At 39.3% G+C, this 21,173-nt stretch overlaps 2 protein-coding genes across 12 annotated transcripts in view; both read right to left on the minus strand.

The window, feature by feature from the left end:
- RBL1 (RB transcriptional corepressor like 1) overlaps positions 1-4,619 on the minus strand; it is a 43,191-nt gene extending 38,572 nt beyond the window's left edge. For 3 of the 5 annotated variants that reach the window (XM_070744890.1, XM_070744891.1, XM_070744889.1), the window contains exon 1: positions 4,395-4,619. In XM_070744890.1, the coding sequence (XP_070600991.1) occupies positions 4,395-4,547 (153 nt within the window). In that variant the 5' untranslated portion in view covers positions 4,548-4,619. The remainder of the gene's footprint in view (positions 1-4,394) is intronic. The other 2 variants (XM_070744894.1, XM_070744893.1) reach the window with 2 other exon arrangements.
- A 6,295-nt stretch (positions 4,620-10,914) lies between these two features.
- CHD6 (chromodomain helicase DNA binding protein 6) overlaps positions 10,915-21,173 on the minus strand; it is a 178,905-nt gene continuing 168,646 nt past the window's right edge. For all 7 annotated transcript variants that reach the window (XM_070744910.1, XM_070744909.1, XM_070744907.1 and 4 more), the window contains 5 exons: positions 20,645-21,088; positions 18,496-18,678; positions 18,297-18,416; positions 16,407-16,511; positions 10,915-14,858 (listed from right to left, as the gene is read on the minus strand). In XM_070744910.1, the coding sequence (XP_070601011.1) occupies positions 13,956-14,858; positions 16,407-16,511; positions 18,297-18,416; positions 18,496-18,678; positions 20,645-21,088 (1,755 nt within the window). In that variant the 3' untranslated portion in view covers positions 10,915-13,955. The remainder of the gene's footprint in view (positions 14,859-16,406; positions 16,512-18,296; positions 18,417-18,495; positions 18,679-20,644; positions 21,089-21,173) is intronic.

The following is a 21,173-nucleotide window of genomic DNA, read 5'->3' on the forward strand; positions in this document are numbered from 1 at the left end:
AAACTATGTTTTTTCAAATTATTGTTGCGATTTTAAATGACTTCTACTATTATAAGAGTTTGTGGCTAAATATATTGTTTTCGTTCATAGTTTTATGCTTTTTATATGTATTCATTTTATTGTTTAGGCAGCTTTCTATTCTGATTATTGGATGAAATAAAGTAACTTTTAATTTAATTTTTTATCTCTGAACTTCCTTTGGACAAAACCACTGGGAGGCGTGTTCCTTTGAAAGATCTATTAAAATATATTACCCTACTACATTCTGTTACAAGACTGCCAGTTTGCAAAGAATGGTGTACAGCAGGGGTCGACAAAGTTGTTCAGAATCTAGGAGCCAGCCAAAAAATTTAGGAGCCAGAATTTTTTTTAAGCAAACTTGGTTTTTTGCCGAGTCTCCACCTGACATCGCTTTCACCCCCTCTGTCTCCTCCTTCCTCTCTCATCTCTTTCCTTCCTCTCCCTCCCTTTCTCTCTTTCCTTTCTCTCCCTTTCTGTCTATCCTTTCTATCTCTCACCCCTTCTCCCTCTTTCATTCCCTTTCTCTCCCTCCCTTTCTCTCTCATTCCTTTCTCTCCCTCTTTCCTTCCTATCTCTCTTTCTTTTTCTCCCTCCTTCATATCTTCTTTCTCTCCCCCTTCCTCCCTCTTTCCTTTCTCCCCCTCCCTTTCTCTTCCTTTTTCTCTATCCTTTCTACTTCTTACTCTTTCTTTCTCTCCCTCCTTCATTCAATTTTCTCTCCCTCCCTTTCTCTCCCTTTCTCTCTCTTTCCTTTCTCTCCCTCCCTTTCTCTTCCTTTTTCTCTATCCTTTCTACTTCTTACTCTTTCTTTCTCTCCCTCCTTCATTCAATTTTCTCTCCCCCCCTTCCTCCCTCTTTCCTTTCTCCCCCTCCCTTTCTCTTCCTTTTTCTCTATCCTTTCTGCTTCTTACTCTTTCTTTCTCTCCCTCCTTCATTCAATTTTCTCTCCCTCCCTTACTCTCTCTTTCCTTTCTCTCCCTCCCTTGTTCTCCCCTGGGGCTGCCTGTGCCTGCCCTGCACCACCCAACACGGACGGACAGCCCCCGGTCGTCGGTTCGTCGCCCCCCACCCCCCCACGGAGGGAGATCAGGCTGGCGAGGGCGGTAGAACTACGTCACCAGCCACTGGAGGGAGATCGGGCTGGCGGGGGCGGCGAATCCACCTCCCCAGCCGCGCGGAGGGAAATCCGGTAGGCGGGCGGGTGGCCGCGGCTCCCTGCGCGCCCCTGGAAAAGCGTACAGGGAACGGTGCCCGGGGCCGCTTTAGCCGCCCCCCCTCCCCCCGCCATCTCCCCGCGACTGCCTGTGCCGCTGCCGCTGCAGCCGCGGGCCCCCCCCCCGCCAGTGCCCTCCCGCCGGGCAACCAAAGGACACTTGCCGATGACGACAGGGAACCTTCAGCTGGGCGGGCGCTGCCGTGCCGGTGCCTCCGACCTCCCGGTTCCTGCTCGATGCCGCGGTTTCTGGCGCTCTCCTGCTGGGCCCCAAAGAAGGAAGGCGGGAAAAAGGCGCGAAGAATGGAGGTCTCCTTCCTGCCTGCCTTCTTTGGGACCCAGCAGGAGAGCGCCAGAAACCGCTGCATCGGGCAGGAGCGGAGAGGTCAGAGGCACCGCAGCGCCCTTCTAGGCGCCAGACAACATTTTCTAGGCGCCACTGGCGACCAGGCGCCTGGGTTTGTCGAACCTTGGTGTACAGTACTTCACATGAAAAAAACAATCATTTCATTTTTAAAAAAATTGAATTCTGAATTATCACAATTCTCTGCCTTGCATAGAGAGATGAGTCATATGAAAGAGTTCTTTTAAACCAAAGAATCTAATAATTACCAGTAGTCCACAACTTACAACCATCTGTTCAGTGGCCATTCAATTTTATGATGGCGCTGGAAAAATGGATTTGTAATATGTACCCAAAGTTATAGCTGCTTCAACAGCATCAACTTCATATGATCAAAATTCAGCCACATAGCAGCTTGCATGCACTTATGACCTGCAGCTTTAGCTTTAGGAGGAGGGAAGTTTCTGAAGACTTTTATTTTAATTTTTAAAAATCTATCGTTCAATATTTAACCCTATCCTATTTCCAAAGGTCATTTATCTAGTCCGACAACTGAAATTCTCCTAGGAAACGGGACACTTGGGAATCTCCCTCATCACATGTTCCAGTCTAGGGGTCTCCAACCTTGGCAAGTTTAAGTCTGGCGGACTCCAACTCCAACTGGCAACTTCAAACCTCAACCAACAAATGCTCTTACATATTGGCAAAAATAATCAGAATACAAAATACAAACTTGGAGAAAACGAATTTGTACATGACCCTCACTCTGTCAAAGACCTAAGTGCTAGAGCCCATGTAACAACATTGCTGAAAAAGCACAAAGAGTTGTTAACCGTGTTAATGTAAATGTTACGTAGCTTCTTCTCTGGCAATATTACACTGATAACCAGAGCTTACAAAACATTTGTTAGACCAATTCTTGAATACAGCTCACCTGTCTGGAACCCGCATTGCATATCAGACATTAACACAATGGAGAGAGTCCAGAAATATTTCACAAGAAGAGTCCTTCACTTCTTCGCTGGCAACAAAATACCTTATTCCACCAGACTTGAAATACTGGGGTTAGACAATTTAAAACTACGTCGCCTCCAATCTGATCTAAATGTAGTTCATAAAATCATATACCAAAATGCCCTTCCTGTTAATGACTACTTCACCTTCAACAATACATGAGCACATAATAGATTCAAACTCAATGTAAACTGCTTTAAACTCGACTGCAGAAAATATGACTTCAGCAATAGAGTGATCAATGCCTGGAACGCACTACCTGATTCTGTGGTTTCCTCCCCAAACCCCAAAAACTTTAACCTTAGATTATCTACAGCTGACCTCTCCCCATTTCAAAGAGATTTGAAAGAGGTGTGCATAAGCGCACCACTATGTCTATTGTCCCTGTCCTATTGTCCTCTTTTATTGTTACTTTTTATGTTATGTTTATACAAACTACTACTATCCTATATATGTTTGACAAATAAATAAAATAAATAAAAAATACATAAAAATAAATTTCCAGAATCATTCTGGGAGTGGGAGGCCGCCAACTTTAAATGGTGGTAGACTTTAGGAGAAACCCCTCCATCCTTCCAACTCTCACAATACAGTACTAGACAACACAGTATCAACAGAAGAGACCTTCAAATTTCTAGGTTCTATCATATCTCAAGACCTAAAATGATCACCTAACATCAAAAAATCACAGCAAAGGATGTTCTTTCTGTGCCAACTCAGGAAGCTCAAACTGCCCAAGGAGCTGCTGATACAGTTCTACAGAGGAATCATTGAGTCTGTCATCTGCACCTCTACAACTGTCTGGTTTGGTTCTGCAACCCAACAAGACCGATACAGACTTCAGAGGATAATCAGAACTGCAGAAAAAACAGTTGCTGCCAACATTCATCCATTGAGGACCTGTATACTGCACGAGTCAAAAAGAGGGCTGTGAAAATATTTACTGACCCCTCGAATCCCGGACATAAGAGATTGTCCTGCACCAATGAGATTGTCTCCGGCCAATATTATGAATGATTTAATCTGATGAGTGTGTATGTCTGTATATGGGGTTTTAACACTTTTTAGCAATCTATATTAGTCTTTTAAAGTAAATTAGATTTCTTTTATGTATTGTTGTATTTATAATATTGTAGGCGAGTCGCTGTGAGAAGGGTGGCATAGAAATCAAATAAATAAATAATAAACAAACAAACAAACTGTTTCAACTCCTACCCTCAAAACCTCGCTACAGAGCACTGCACACCAAGACAACTAGACACAAGAACAGTTTTTCCCCAAACACCATCACTCTGCTAAACAAATAATTCCCTCAACACGGTCAAACTATTTCTACTAGTTTTTTCTCATCATTCCTAAACCCCATTTCCTCCCGCTTCTGACTGTATGACTGTAATTTGTTGCTTGTATCTTTAAGGTTTTTATTAATATTGATTGTTTCTTTATTGCTTATTTGACCCCTATAACAATCATTAAGTGTTGTACCTCATGATTCTTAGCAAATGTGTATTTTCTTTTATGTACACTGAGAGCATATGCACAAAGACAAATTCCTTGTGTGTTCAATCACACTTGGCCAACAAAAATAAATAAATTCTAAAGTTGCCATGTCCTGCCCTAGTCGACTGTTGCCGGGTCCCAGGAGCCCCCATCTAGGATTGTGCACACACAACACACACCAAGAACAAGGAAGCCTCGGCCTCTGCGTTGCCACTTGAGCACCGAACCAGCTCCAAGGATTCAGTCACTCAGTCCGTCAGCCAGCCACCCATCCCTTCCATTGACAGACAAGCCGTCTCTTACCTCAAGGCTGTAGGTGCCCCGCAAGGCTGTGAAATCCCGAAGGGCTTCCGAAGCGCTGTCAACGTCCAGATTGAGCTCCTGACACAGATGGTCAAGGGCGGCCCGGACAGGGCACGGCACCGCGGCAGCCTCCTCGCCTCCTTCCTGCGACATGAGAGCAACCGTCCTCGCTGCCACAGGCAAGCTGCTGCCCTACCCACAATGCTTTCCGCCGAGCGCGCCAAAACCCTCAGCCTGTCATGGACAAGGAGACGCCCCTTCAGCCCCTCCCTCTTCCCTCCTCCCCGCCCCCTCCTCCACCCGGCTTCGCGAGGCTGGCAGCTGACGTTCCGCCTGGTCTTCTGTACGCGCTGACGTCACTGTGTTTTGCGTCGTGGGGAGCCGCGAGGGAGGTTCGCGCAAAAGACTTGGTTTAGTTTTGGGGCTCCTGCACGGTGCCAACCGCGCAACGTTTGTCATTCTTCTTCTTCTTGGGCGCAGTCAGCGAGGAACAACGCCCGAGAGAGGTGGATTCTTTGTTTTAAAGGCCTGGTTGTGGAGAATGCATGAGAGCCGCTTTTTCACAATTTGCGGGGAAGGAGTCCCGCCTTCTCAAATGGGGTGTTATCAGGTGCAGAGGCTTAGGAACAACTATTGCGTCTAAGTAAAGCAGCTATTTCCTAATTCTCTGGAGATGGCATGTTTTTATAGAGGAAAATACTATATAATATATATCTTACTAGTATAACGTATATAAACATTATATCTTCGTATACTGTTAATCCCCCGGGGCTTCTGATTGTAAAACAGAGCTGGGATGCCCTTATAATTACGATATTGCAGGGTGCTAAGAGTTATAATTGTCATTGGTGACCTTCCCTTCCAGCTTCCCATAAGCAAAGTCAATGGGAAAAGCAGCACAGAAGTTTCCAAGTCACTCCAGTAAGTTTCTCCTGCCTTCAGTCTCTGTCTGGAGGCAGCCTCTGCTGGTCCTCAGGCCTCTTCCAACAGACAGATTTGCTGTCACTAAGCAAATCAGTTATATGATTTGACACTTCACAACGTTGCTTAGCCACAACAATCTTGGTTCCAATTACCATGGTAACCCAAAAATTACCTGTAAAGGAAGCCAGAAATCAGGCAGAACTGCAATCCAAGTAAACATCCAAACAAAACTTTGCCTAATTTTCTTGAACACACAGAGAAGGAAAAACATATCTACATTTGCACTCTAAACTTTTAATAAAAGTAATACCGGCATGCACTGATTTTCTAATCTGATCTACCTTGATGGGCTGACAGGTTTCCATGCTTGGAGTCACCCCACCAGTCCACTCAAGAACATATCTGGCATGGTGTAATTGTAGCCACCGTCCTTTAATTTATCCAGTTAACTTGGCTGAAAAACCTTTGAAGTTAAAAGTTGGTATTATTTTATAAAATCTAAATATTTATTTCTTGTGGCTTGCATGGTTATAGCTACTGTTTTAATAAGTATTATTAGTTTTTAACGCACAATTGTGTGTGGTTAGGTACCGTAATTTCTATTTAGAATCTTCTTATTCTGAAAGACTAGCTGTATTGGTTTTTTTGAATAAAGAAGCTGATGGCAGTTTGAAGACCAACATATTCTACAGCAAAGCCTAAATTCATGCGTTAAGGTGGTCACAGTATATTGATGTCAATGATGTTGTTCCTCCACCGTTTTCGAAGAGGACTTTGATATCCAGAGGGTTGTGGGCTGTCCATGGTGTGTCCACAGGTGGCTCATAAGGTCTATATCGGCATGGAATGTCCTGCCACATGTTGGACAGATGGCTGGGCAACGTTGTTGTCGCATTTGCAGCTCTGCCTTTGTGGAGTACAGTACTCACTTCTCTTGTGCTAAAGATGTAAGTAAGTAATGGCTACACGAATACAAACAACCACAAACAGAACAAAGAAAAAGGTGATAAAACTGACTTGTTGGTAAGGAAAAGTCAATAACTACATTTGTTAGGGTCTGGAAACCTTTCACCTTTTTGCGAAAAAGGTGAAAAAACTGAAGCATAATGTAACCTTAGATAGGATAAAAAATAAATGCCTTTATAACTGTTGTAAAAAAAGGTCAAAAGCTTTTCCTTCCTTCCTTCCTTCCTTCCTTCCCTTCCTCCCTTCCCCCATCCCTCCCTCCTTCCCTTTCTCTTATTTACTTAATTTTATTTACTTACATTTCCTATTTCTTAACCTCCCATCTCCCCCAGAGAGGAACACTGAGCAGTGTACAATATAATCAATATATAACAATGTATAAAATTTAACACTAAAATCAGAATTAAGATTTAAAAGTTTTAAAATTATAAAAATATAAAAATTCAAAAGGTAAAAAAATTTCAAGATGGGAGAATTAGCCGATGTTAATATAGGCGGGGTGGTGGTGGCACAGGGCCAGGCAGCCCCATATTCGTAAGGGGTTTTGTGTCCCCCCATCCAAGGCTGCATAGTCAACTTTTGACCACTTTGCAGAAGGCCAAGAGATTGGGGGCTGAATGCATTGTTCCAAATTGTAGGGGCAGCAGTGGAGAAGCCCTTCGTTCTAGACCCTGTCAGCCAAAGTTCTTTGACTGACAGGGTCTGCAACGTATCTTCCCTGCTAGAATGAGCAGGAGGTGCTGGTGTGATTACATAGGTCAGTTATGGTTAATCTCTTCTTGCTCGGATGCCAAAAGGGCGCATGTGCCCATGATAGCACGTACTCATGTGCTCACACCCATAATACAATGCCCTCCCCCCAAGCATGCACGCACAACTCCCCTGCGCTCCCCTACCACGCATGCATTCAGACCTCACTGAAACCTCCAGAGCCTATGAATGGCAAAAAACGGGTCCAATGGGCCTACTGGAAGTTTGTTTCTGAACTTTCAATAGGCCCGTTGTGCCTTTTTTTGCCTTCCCTAGGCTTCTGGAGGCTTTCCTGAAGTCTGGAGAAGGCAAAAATGACTCCCCCCCCTGCCCTCTGGAAGGCTGAAAATCAGCTGGCCAGCATGAACATGTGGCTCCAGCTGACATAAGGCAACACCTCATGTGCCCTCAGATTATGGCTGCGCGTGCCACCTGTGGCACCCATGCCATAGGTTTGCCATCACGGACATAGGTTGTCTGGCCCTCTGTTGTGCAGGGCTTTATAGGTGATGACAAATACCTCAATTGGATTTGAGAAACAAACTGGCACTTTGCGCAGTTCGCAAAGTTATTATACACTGCTCAAAAAAAATAAAGGGAACACTTGAACAACACAATATAACTCCAAGTAAATCAGACGTCTGTGAAATCAAACTGTCCACTTAAGAAGCAACACTGACAATTTCACATGCTGTTGTGCACATTCAACTTTGTATAGAACAAAGTATTCAGTGAGAATATTTCATTCATTCAGATCTAGGATGTGTTATTTGAGTGTTGCCTTCATTTTTTTGAGCAGTATATATGCCCTTTGGGCACCCAGTATGGCTCATGCGACCCTATTCTGCAACAGCTGAAGCTTCCAGATTCTTTTCAAGAGTAGTCCCACGTAGAGCACATTGCAATTGTTTAATTGGCACATAACATGAGTGACAACAGAGTGTCTCTGTCCAAGAAGGGGGAGTGACTGGTGCATAATGTACAAGTAGATAAATGCCCTCCTAGCCACAGCTGGCCACTTGCTGTTTGAGCAGGAGCCATGAATCCAAAAGAATTCCCAAGTTACACACTGAGTCTGTCTGGGTTTACTACAACCCCATCCAGGACTAAACATGATAACCTAGATACAGGGGCCCCAGTTGACACTTGTTTCCTGTTCAGACCCCGACAGTCTCCAGGCACTGTGATAGGACATCCATTACATCATTCACTTGGCCTGTGAGAGATATACTTGGGTCTCATCAGTGCATTGAGGATAATCCTTGAGGATAATCTCACCCAGTGGTTTCATCAAGGAGTTGAGAGAGCATTAAGCCCTGCAGGACTGCACAAAGGAGGGGCAATAAGCTGGTCCTCTCGCTCCCCATTAAAACTGATTGGGACTAGCCTCAGAGGAAATGAACCAGCACAAAATTGTGCTGCCCACGCCCAACTCTCAAAAGGATATCATGGCTGATGGTATCAAAAGCCACTGAGAGGTCAAAGAAGAACAAGGATGGAATCACCTCCATCCTACTCACGTTGCAGATCATCCAGGAGTGTGACCAATGAAGTTTCAGGCCCTTATCTATGGGCCTGAAACCGGAGTGAAAAGGGTCCAGATAATCTGTTTCCTCCAGGGTCCTCTGGAATTGCAACTTTTTCAACCACCTTTCCTAGAAAAAGAAGGCGGGAGACTTGACAAAAATTGTCCAGGAATGGCTTCTTGAGTAGGAAGCAAACCAGCACCCTCTGACAAGGATGAATTCACTATCACTGTAACCCACCCATGTATTTTACTTTATTTCCCCCTTTTCTTTAACTTGGTATTATTTTATTCTGAAAAAAACTTTTAATAAAATTAGTTTTAAGAAAAGGATAAAAAACAAAGAAACAAAGTTAACTCCCCAAGCAAGAATAATGAAAGCAGCTTTCCATTGTAAAAAACACATGACAATTGAGATTACAAGTGGAAAATTAGCTATTTCTTTAACAACAATTACATTGTGTTGGTCCTGGGCCAAGAGTCTATCGGTATCTATGAATGAATGATTTATATTTTAAAAAATTGGCGATTGTCATTTATATATAGCCCAACCCCTTGTTATACCTGTCGTAGTTTAAAATAATTTCTTAAAAATCATTTATGATAGTAGTAATAATGATATAGAAACATCTACTGGATTTAAAGAGATCTAAGTAGACCAACATGAATTAGATACCAGTAAATTATTGCATTTTGGAAAAGTATTATGCTACATTTAAAACCAAAATAGCTGCTTCCATAGAGAGAGGCTGTCAATTATATCAACAAACACCTGCCTTTTAAGTCTTCTATTGATACAGGTATACATTTCAAGTCAATTAGTTCCTTTTTCTTTCTGTTGGCATCCATATACCTTTTGTGCACTTGTTTATTCATGGATTTGATAATTCCATTGCCCAAGAATTGACAAAGTATCCTTGTCCTGTTTCTATATAAAGGGTACTTGTTTTTAAAATAGCAAAGGAACTATAATTGAAAGAAACAGAATCTTCTACTGAATTTTTAGGGAATGTTCTTACCATCTGTTGCCAACCTTACATCATCAAAGAGGAAAAAAACACTTAAGAACTTAGAACCTTTTGGTGCCTTAATTACTATATTATTAAACTGAATTGCATGTATTGCTGTTGTACCTCTGTTACCTAGGCCATAATACATTGGTTATATGTTTTACGGTACTTTAATATTCTAAATTAGACTGCCCTCCAAAATTTGTTTAACTTGAAGATAGACAAAAATTATCACCTGCATTGTGGAATATGTTTTTAATACTTTTGAATTTTTTCCCCATAGTTCTCCACATTTTCAAAAAGCAATGCTTCCCAACTGAACTGAAATCTAAAGCTAAGGCAAGTTGAATATATGCAACAAGCTTTTGGATTTAATTTCATTACTTGATCAATTAAAATATACGGAGCTTAGATTTTTGTTTTTCCTAAACGAGTCATTCTTTATCTTGTTCAAAGACAAGACCACCAGGATGGAGAGGGAGAGGGAGCAGGATTGTGATATAATCTGCTATTTTAAAAGTTGCCTGGGTTTGATGGTTCCCAGACCAGGTTTAGGTTCACAATCTGAAATCTTTTCTCAGCAATAATGGTATTTTTAGATACATTTCCTTCCCAAAGGCTGATATTCTGAGATGGGAAGTACACACTTAATCTTATTCTGATAAACTGTTATTTTGTTGGAATAGCAGAATAGCTATAGCTCGGTTGTGGGTCACCAAACAAGATGCAAGTGATAATTCATATATCATTATAAACTCTGAAATACAGTTTATAAACTATAATTGCTAATTTTAACTATGTTGAAACAAAGCAAACAATATTAATGCTTGGCAAGATTTTTGCACACATTCTCTGATGGCAGGGACAAAGTTTATCATAGAAAACTTTTGAAAGTTTTCTATTCAGATCAAATGTGATAGCAACTGAGTACTGGATCAAAATAAGATATAAATAATGGAATTTATACAATCTCGTAGGTTCTTTCCCTTTAAGAGAAAGTACATGAGCTTCAATTCAAGTCACTACCCAGCTTCAAATTTCTTATATATTTTTTCATGTAAACCACTGAGTGTGGTTGGTGTTACGTATTATAAATTTTACAATGCATGTCTATAATAAAATTGATTCTCTTGAAAGATATCTACTTAAGGAGAATATTCTAAATAACAACTTTATTTTTATATTAAATCCTGTCAGCCAACTCAGGTTTTTTTTAAAAAAAATCTTTATATTCTGGTTAACTTGATGCATAAAGAGATTTTGAAAGACAACCTGTTTATCTTACACAAAGCATACTATTCCTGTTCTTAAAAAATAAGAGATTTAAGAAATCAGAGCAAGCGTGTTCATTATTGATTTTTCTTTTGGAAATTTAATATCGAAATCATTTATTGGCATCTTTATTGTAGCACATTCTTCAAAGAGATTCTCAGGATCTCAGCTGGTGAAACTACCACATTTTGTTCTTGCTAGTTAAACATGCTGTGCAAATTCAGTGGATGATATGCATGAATTACTAGAAGATTATTCTAATAATGGACTTCTTTGAAAATTCATAAAATACATGAACTGGAAATATTCTAATTATATAGCTTGAGCTTCTCACCAGAAAAAAAGGATGGCTTAAAAATAGTACTGATGTTTAGTTTCTTGAATTGTGTGTAAATATTCTATAGTCAGAGAAATACCCTAAGCTATTTTTAACCATTACAGAGTTATCACATCAGGGTATTCTTGGGTTAATCAGATAGAAAATGTGAAAGAAAGAAAAGTTGCAGGCCAAAACAGTGCTCATGCTAAGAAAAAGGCAATTCATGTTTAGTTCCAAATCAAGCAAAACAATCAGAAATAGATTTCCTAGAAAAAGGTATGTACATTTTTTTTGCAAGGCTCAGCCAAGTTTTTTTTTTTAAAAAAGAAACACATAATATAGGCACTAAATTCAAAAATTAAAATTTTGACCTTTAAATCTATGCATTGTACAAGCACAGACACTTTATTTTAACAGCACATCTTTTGGTGATTTATGTTGGTGTGAGTGTTCATGAAGTAAATGAGAAATTCGCATATGTTTTTAAAATGGATATGAAAAAAAGCCATTTATGCCTTTCACTGTAAATAAGCCAGAACAGCTTCACACTGCAAAAGGGTCACATATTGAAAGTCAAACAAAGCCTACAAACATACATTAAAAAAGAAAGGACAAGGTATATAGAACATGCTGACAAACTAAAATTCAGTTTCAACCCTGTTCCTTATAAATGTAACCCTGCCAAACATTCGTATATATTACAAGTAGACTCCAGATAGAGATTTGCATCCATTGACAGTAAGGCTTTTAAGATATATGAAGTTTTATAGCATTTGTATTTTAAGGATTTAGGGCAAGTACATGGTTTTTCTACTAAATAAAAAGTTATTAGTACTTAAAAGGTTCAAAAATATATCAAGTGATTTTTTTTTACATAAATAAATTATATTGATTTTGGATTTAACAGCTGAAAAAACCCTCTTTGCTTCCATTGGAAGCAAAGCTGAACAAAATGTTAGTTAAACAGAGATAGCAGCACTTCTAAGAAATCTGTCAATAGCCATACAGTATCTGTCCTATACAGCTGTATTAAATAGGGTATATAATATTATCCAATTGTTCTGCAACAATGTAACCAAATTATGTAACTTGTTGGTATTGATTCCAACCCAATACTATAAATTCACCGCAACATGCAGCCTTAATTTTAATTCATGGGTAACAGACTTCTTTGAGATGCTAAATTTAACATGTACACATTTTAAAATCTCAAATGTATAAAAGACAATGAAAAAGCATCATAAATAAATAATGCAAACTGAAATAGTTATGTCAAAAGCATTTGGACCACCTGATAAATTAGCAAACAGTAAAAGAAAAAAAATACAGTAAATTGTGACAAACCAAGTGTGAAACTGAACATTAGCATACACTCCCAAGCCCCTTTAAATGGTCTGCCATTTAAACATCGCACCAAATTGTTTTTCAAGTCTCAAATCACGAGCTATATATTAGAACAAGCCCAAGTGAAAGAAAAGTGACACAGGAGTGGAGATAAAGATAATTATGTAAGAACTGTTTTTGGGTGCAATTCAACATTAAAAATTGGCATATGTTTTTAAACAGTTTCATTTAAAACACAAAACATATATGTGGGGATGCTGGGAAATATCACTTAAGAGTGCAAGGGCTCAAGAGGAATGGAAAGAAATAGCAAAAAATGTTTTCACAGTCTGATAAAGAAATGAAGGATAAAGTCAAGTTATGAAACTTTGACAATCCCTGCCAAAGGCCAACTATAATGGAAAAATCCATTCCACAGCTTTTAAAAAATCAGTTTTCAAAGTTTTCACAAAGAAAGAAAAAAAAAAGATAAAACTTAGGTCCAGTTCCCACTTTTAAAAAATTTCATTGCTTTCTTCTTCCCTAGGGGAAAAATGCCAAGTGCCTTTGTGAGAAATGAGTAGTACAAAGTTGAAAAAATAATTGGTAGTTATTATAACCCTCTTCATGCCACTGTATTTTTTTTTAATAAAGGTAAGTTGTGCATAAATTTCTCAGCAGGAGCTGAAATGGGCTTGGTATCTAAAGAAAAAAAAACTGAAATGCATCTTAAACATAAAACAAGATTTTCTTTTAGAAATATAAAAGTTAAGTAATCTTTCTCCTTACAGCAGTTTGTTTCCAAAACTTTGTAGTGTGAACAGGAAGAAATTATTTATCTACTATTAATGCCTTAAAAAAAAGGAATATATGCATTTCAATCATTAGTTATATAATTCTGTCTAAACTACTATTCTAGTAAACATGATAAAATAGGGAAATACTTTAAATCAAAAAATACACATTAGCACTTATTATAGCTGTGCTTTTTACTCCAAAATACAAGATTTGTTTTTTTTTAAATTCAGTGTCATTGTAAAAACATCAACCTTTCCCTGTGTTCTTCCTCTACAAGAAGCACTTTCTTTTCCCAGATTTTTTTTTCTTTTACACAAGCAAGCAGTTTTGGGAATGACCACAAACTTACTATTATTTGGAAGAAGGGAGGGATGACCAGTTTTAGAAATGATTGGATACTTTGCTACTGTTTGAAGAAGGGTGAATAGTGGACAAATGAACCAGAATTCCATTCCTCCCACGCTGTTAGAACACTGCTTGTTTCTATGGCAAGACCTTGTAACTATTAAAATGTCACCATAATTTTCTTACCAGGAATTAGCTAGATAATATTACTTACAGAAACACAGTTTTTATGAAGGTGATGTGGGGACAAAGAGCGATAACAAATATTTATGGGATGAGAAACAAGCCACAATATTTTTTTCAGAAAAGAAAAAAAAACAAAAAAAAATCTAATTGATATCTTTAATTTCTTTTAACTCTTCCTCTTCCTCCTCCTCTGCTGGTACATCACGTTCATGCTCCATTGACACATATGGTATTTGTTCTGTACAGTTTTGCTTGCTAGCATGTTCCTTGTCAGAAAGTGAGAGCGTTTCTGGTTCCACATTTGCTAATTCCCCTTTAGTTTTCTTTTTTTTCCTTTTCTGACTTTCTAGGTTTGTTGCCTCCGAGTGTCTGGTTTGTTGAAGACCTGGCAAGGCCATACCAATACCAGGAGAAAGAAACATTGAGGGATATATCAGTCCCGATGACATTCCAGGAATAAGAAATGGGTTAAAGGCTACAGGACTACTGGTTGTTATTGCAGGTTCTGATTGATCGGAAAATGAATTAGGACTCAATTTGTCTTCGGAAACAGTTTCTACTTTTGAACCTTGGGTATTCTGTTGGTCTTCAGTTTCATTTTCTGAAAGTGTTGTACCACTTTTAGTTGTGCTTGTTAATAAAGTTGGAGCAGTTGAAGTACAAGTAGTAGCTATTGATGGATTAAGAAGTCCTCCAACACCAAACATCTGTGGTACAGCAGCCATGCCTGGTAACATCATTGGCAACATGCTCAGAGTGCTTTTGACATCCTCACCAGAAGGTAATGCTGCAAATCCAGCAGGAAAGCCAACCAGTCCAGCCAAAGGAATGCCTTGCATGTTTCTCATACTCTGAAGTCCTACTAAATCCATTCCAGCTATAAGTCCATTCATGAATAATGGTCCCATTCCAGATGAAGCATCTGCTCCTATTCCCGGAGTTTTAAAGAGTTCACTTCTTGGCCTCCTTCCTCTTCGTCGAGGTCCAACATCTCGGAGTACAGGCTCAGTGAGTATACGATGAAACTTGCTTTCAGGTAAAAATCCCTGAGAATGGAAAACAAAGCAAAATTTCTACAAGTTATTCCTAAGGATAATGAAACTCTGAGGTTAATGAGGATCTTAACTAAAGGAATATGTTCTCAAATATTATTCTGGGTTATTCAAAATTATGGAAATTGTGGAGACTTTCATAAAGTCAAAACTGTTTGCTTAGAAATCCGATCCTCGGTTTAGGTATTTATTCATTTAAAAGTTGTCAATTTCTCCTAAAATAGTGTAATTTTTAATATATGTAAGTGCTATTGAATTAGGAAAAAATCCTTCTAATCCAGGATTCTTTCACACAATGGTCAATGACATGCATATCTGCCCCACTGAATTAAACAGAACTTATTTCTAAGTAAGTGGATTTGGAACTTTAGCCTCAACTATTTTATTGTAGATTACACTCAATAATACTAGAATGCTATTCATTCTGTCTCTTACAAACCCATTTCAAGAAGACTCTAAATCTTCGCTCAACATGCTGTACTGTATTATGATCTGTGGCTTAACATAATGTGTAAAGTTAGTGGTGCCTTATTCAAATGATCAGTGGTTAAAATAAATGTGAGTTAAGTCAATCTCTCAACTGTCAACCATTCAGTATATCTCATATTTAATCTCAAGGGTATCATCAAAATTGTATTATAGTTGCATATACAGTGGTACCTCTATCCAAGAACGCCTCCACTTACAAACTTTTCTAGATAAGAACCGGGTATTCAAGATTTTTTTGCTTCTTCTCAAGAACCATTTTCTACTCACAAACCTGAGCCTCCAAGACTGTAACTGAAAAAGGCAAGGAGAAGCCTCTGTGGGGCCTCTCTAGGAATGTCCTGGGAGGAAACAGGGCCAGAAAAGGCAGGGAGAAGCCTCTGTGGGGCCTTTCTAGCAATCTCCTGGGAGGAAACAGGGCCTCCACCAATCGCACACATTATTTGCTTTTACATTGATTCCTATGGGAAAAATTGCTTCTTCTTAATAACCTGGTCACGGAATGTAAGTAGAGGTACCACTATAGTTTGATTTGGTTAGTAATGGGTTTGAATTCTAATTCAAGATGCTGATGGTCATCTATATAGCCTTACATAATTCAGGGCTCTTCTACTTGTCTTCTACTTGTCCATGAAAATAGAAGGATAGGGAAAAGAAGATAAAACATGCTTTCTAACTGTTCACAGTTAATATTGTGCTGAAAAAAGTGAGTCACAACTTTGTGAGTCACTTTTGTGTCTTTGCACTTAATACCGTCAGTGTCCCTGTGGTTGTGTGACCCCAATTCAGGCGCTTGGCAACCAGCATGTATTTATAGTGGTTGCAACAGCAGCATCCTGGGATCATATATTCACTATTTGCAAGACGGCTTCTAACAATTGTGTCCATGCATTCGCTTAATGACCACAGTGTTTCACTTAATGATTGCAGCAAAAAAGATTGTAAATTAGGCTGAAGTCATGTCATGAGTCATTTAATGACTCCACTGCTTAGTGGCCGGAAGTTCCAATCACAATTGTGGCTGTAAACTGAATGTAATGTAATATTTTTACTTACTGAAAGCTTAACTATGTCAGACCAGTCTGCTGAAACAGCATACTCCATGTTGGCATCAAGCCACCTTGGTAACTCCTTCAAAGCTGGTGCCATGGCTCCCCCTAACTGCAAAACACAGGAAAGAGTGATCTCTTTTGCATACAGCTTCTAAGAAACACAATTAAGCATTTAACTATTTAGCTCTCCACTTATTTTTCAACTGCTCATCTCCTATCTTTTTTAAAAAAAGATTTGTTTATTTTATGCTGTTAATACCTTATACAAGAAAATAAATAACTACTTTCCCAGCTAACTGTGTACTAATAAACGCCACAATGAGAGAGTAATATTTGTTCTTCCTTAGGAAACTTTATTAGAGCGGCAGAAATATAAAAATTATAGTCATGTACAGGAGACAGTTTAAAACTAAAACTGAATTTATTTACAAAATAAATAAATAAATTGTAGAGCTTCCTGTTCTTAACCCAATTGCCCTACAAACAATTTTCTGCCTTTATTTTACTAGGAAGGAACCTAGTGATATAAATCAAATAGAGTAAATATTATGTATTTATTAACCAATACAAACGCAACAATGTGATGAGAAGATTGCCATATGATATGGTAGAGACAATATTCAAGATGATAGAATCTAGTTTATTTGTTCTTTCCTAAGGCTATATCATGAGAATAGTAGTATAAATCTCCACCTATTGCTTGTATCTTTATTTAATTCCTACAATGCATTCTGGAGAAAACACTTTAATACTGCCTATTTTCTCAGCCAAAAAATTTAATCAGCAAATAATTGTAGCTTGCTATGTAATACAGCTATCTCAACTTTACAGGTTTAACAATTAATTTGCTGAATTGATACAGTTCCAACCTATTTTTTTTAAAAATCACATTATCGTTCCTTAGCCGTTCTCAACTTCAGAAAGAAAGGAGTCTAGACACCAGGCCAAGCTTTTCACAAGAACCATATTTATTTGGAGACGAGGACATTTATACTTAAATGATTCCAATGGTACTCCTTTTGCATGTGCAATTCAAATTCAAATGAGCCGGGGTGCCGCAGCAGGTAGAGTGCTGTACTGCAGGCCACTGAAGCTGACTTGTAAATCTGAAGGTCAGCGGTTCAAATCTCATCAGCGGCTCAAGGTTGACTCAGCCTTCCATCCTACCGAGGTGGGTAAAATGAGGACCCGGATTGTGGGGGCAATAGCCTAGTTCTGTTAAAAAAGTGCTATTGCTAACATGTTGTAAGCCGCCCTGAGTCTAAGGAGAAGGGCGGCATAAAAATTGAATGAATGAATGAATGAATGAATGAATGAATGAATGAATGAATGAATGAATGAGGGAGGGAAGGAAGGAAGGAAGGAAGGAAGGAAGGAAGGAAGGAAGGAAGGAAGGAAGGAAGGAAGGAAGGAAGGAAGTGCAGGACAGGATTGAATAGAAGAAACAAAGGACTTCCTTCCCTAAAAAGAAATGGATGGATGAAGACCCAGATAAAAGATTGTGGACTGATTGATTGGATATGTCAGAGTGAGCACAGTGTAACTATTCTGAGAGAATCCAGGAGCAAAATACAATAATAGAGGTTTATCTACAAGGAATATAAACATACACGTACTAGGCAAAGTCAGGAAATCAATTAACTGTAGCACATACGGAAAAGGCCCTGATAGGGCCACTCTTATATATACATCCTCTTAAAGTGATATTAAATAACCCTGTTGACTCATTCTCATCATTTCAGTATTACAGCATTACAACATTATAGCAGTTGGTCAACTATTAAATCATCATTACCCTGACATGATTGGAATAGAATGATGTGAAATAATGGCAGAAAAAGCTCTACTGGGTCAAGCCAAAGACTACATTGTTTGTAAAAATGCTTCCACTTACCCTCCGCCCTGTGCCCTTGTGCACCACAGGCACCCGTTCCTCTCCAGTGAGAGAATTTATGTCTAGCTTGCTAGGATCTTTACAACGCTGCCTTCTCTGTTTAGGTTTTTCTATAAAATTCTGAACGGAAAAGAAAGAGTAAATATGAGTGAAACCCAAATAATACTGTCCAGCACTGGAATACAAAATTTGCACTTACTGTGCCAAAGCCAGGGATTTCGAGAGTGTAATCAGACTGCTGTCTCAGCCAATCCAGGAGACTCTTGTTTGGAACAATCTTATCTGTATGGACATTAGTAGCTGGAGATGTCTGTTGACTTGAGGTAGTTATAACTGGCCCATCTGAATTTGAATTACTTGTTACGGTCTGACCTTCATCTTCCTGAATAACGTAAGGAGAAGAAACAGAGAAATAAAGGCAAGCTTCAGATATAAATTCTAATATTTTATGTAGATTTTGACTGTATAAGTTACAAATGCCTGTAAGGAAAGATTTCATGTTTATCATTATTTAATCTGGGTTAACGATTGACACAGAAACTTTCAGAAATTAGCTCTTCTCTGGCGTCAACTTAAGTTGTGCCCCTTTAAAAAGAAGAGTCCAAATCTTCAGTCGTTGCAGGAAAAAATATAGCTGTGCTAAGAAAATTACCTCCCTCTTGTCCCGAATTGAGTTTTAAAACTGACTCATCACAGCCCGTGGAGCAGAAAAGGTGTGTTTAATTCAATTAATTAACTCAGTCCCCATGACAACTGACAAAGTTAACCTATGTTTGGACTCTCCTTAGTAGTGCATAGGAGAATCAGAATTTCATTTCTGATTAGCAGCAGCTTACAAGCATATGGCGTTTAACATACAATATGTTACAGAAGATGTCATCAGACATATTCTGACTTTTTGACAACATACACCTAGCACAGTGTCTTCCTACAGAAAAACCTAGGAAAGGGGTAGGCAAAGTTGGCTCTTCTATGACTTTTGGACTTCAGCTCCCAGAATTCCTGAGTCAATCATGCTAGCTCAGGAATTCTGGGAGTTGAAGTCCACATGTCATAAGAAGAGCCTACTCTGCCTATCCCTGGCCTAGAAAATTCAAACTTGAAGTACTGTATTTTGTGAACTATAACATACATTTTTTTGTCTCCCAAAAGGGGGTGAAAATGTCTGTCCATCTTATAGACCAAATATTGCCGAAGGCTTCCCTCCCACCCACCCCCCCATTGGCCCATTTTTGGCCTGCACACACTCCATTTTCCAGCCCTTTCTGCCCCATTTTGGGGGCTTTTTCCAGCCCCTTTTGAGGCTTTTGGGGGAGTTATTTTTGAGCCTTTTTGGGGGGGGCTTTTTTTAGCCTTTTTTCATGCCATTTGTGAGGCTTTTTCTGGCTGAAAAAAGCCATGAAAACAGGTCAAAAATGCCCCCAAAATGCCCCCCCCCAAAAGCCTCAAAAACAGGCAGAAAGAAGCCTCAAAAAGCTCCTTCCCAGGGCCCTAAAATGGGGTGCACTTTTCGTTGTTTTCCTTTTCAAAATTTAGGTGCATATTTTAGTCCAAAAAATATGGTAACTAATCAAAAGCAGGCAACTGCCACCTCCTCAGGTGAGTTCCTAAAAGAAAAGAGTCCCACTCTATTAGGTTTTGTGCTTTTGCCTTCATTCCAGTAACAGATGCCTCAGTTAAGTAAGAAATATCATCCAACCTGCAGGAGAATTAGAGAATTGGAATCTAGAAAAAATGGAGCTAGATGCAGACTGAGTTTGGTTAAAAATATCGTATCATGGATTAATGTGAGCTGTTTCCCTGTAACTTAATCTTATTCTGCACTGAGAATGTGTCTAGATATAGGGATTCATGTCTGTGGATTAGCTGTAAATTAAAGCAGGATTTGTGATATTTTACTTTTCTCCATTGTCCTAAATTCTCATTTAACTGCTTAACCTTAATCTACAAAACTGTATCTTCTGAAACCACTAGTCTCACTTTACTCGCCAACCCCACCCCACCCCCAAACCCCAAGAAAGCCCCAAGAAAAGAGAGAGGAGTGACAATGGCCAAAAATACTGTTTCCATATCCAGGATTGGGAAAAAGTGTAATCGTAGGGATTATGGAACAGAGGCTTGGGATCCTTGATTCAAGAAGCCAGAAGGATTTAGTTGTTTACTGTGATGGATTTTTAAAAACTATTGATAGTGAGCTTCTCTTTTTGCAGAGTCTAGGCCTCCAAAGCAGCTTTCAACAATTGCAGTCAGAAGATCCCCCAACACGGTAAAAATTACCCACTGGGAGTTTGGTCCATTGTCCAAAGAAAAGTAAAAAATAACAAATGAGTATGAGGATTTGTACTCACAGGCAGCCCTGTCTGGAGGCTTCTCTCCTTCAAAAGTATCAGGTCAATCCCTTCCACATTTTTTCTCCTACCCCGTCGTCTTCTGATAGCAGCATCATCTCTTCGTAAGCTTCCGTTGACAATCTGTCCCGTCACAGGATGAATAAGCCCTGCTTGAAGGATTCCAGACAAATCCATGCCAAGGGAGCTCTGCAGAGCATTCACTGTCCCTAGCTTAGGTATATTTGTGCTCATGGAAAATGGAGTGCTGCTTGCTGAAGTTCCATCTGACACTCTTGAGAGATCTACTGCATCCCGCCAGCCATTTAAGACAGCTGAAGGATGGGTGTGGGATGCTACCAGCTGATCAAGACTCCGATGCTTGGCATCTCTCTCTATTTCAAATTCATATGATTGCCGGTGCTTGGATTCATCTTTGACAAAGGTGGGAGCCAGAAAGGTTTCCTGTGATTAAAACCAGAGCCAGAAAGGTCACTTTTTATGATTAGTGGTATACAAAATGTACAGCTGCACAATCTATAGCAACCCT

The sequence above is a fragment of the Erythrolamprus reginae genome, chromosome 3 (genome assembly GCF_031021105.1).
Source record: "Erythrolamprus reginae isolate rEryReg1 chromosome 3, rEryReg1.hap1, whole genome shotgun sequence".
NCBI lineage: Eukaryota > Metazoa > Chordata > Lepidosauria > Squamata > Dipsadidae > Erythrolamprus > Erythrolamprus reginae.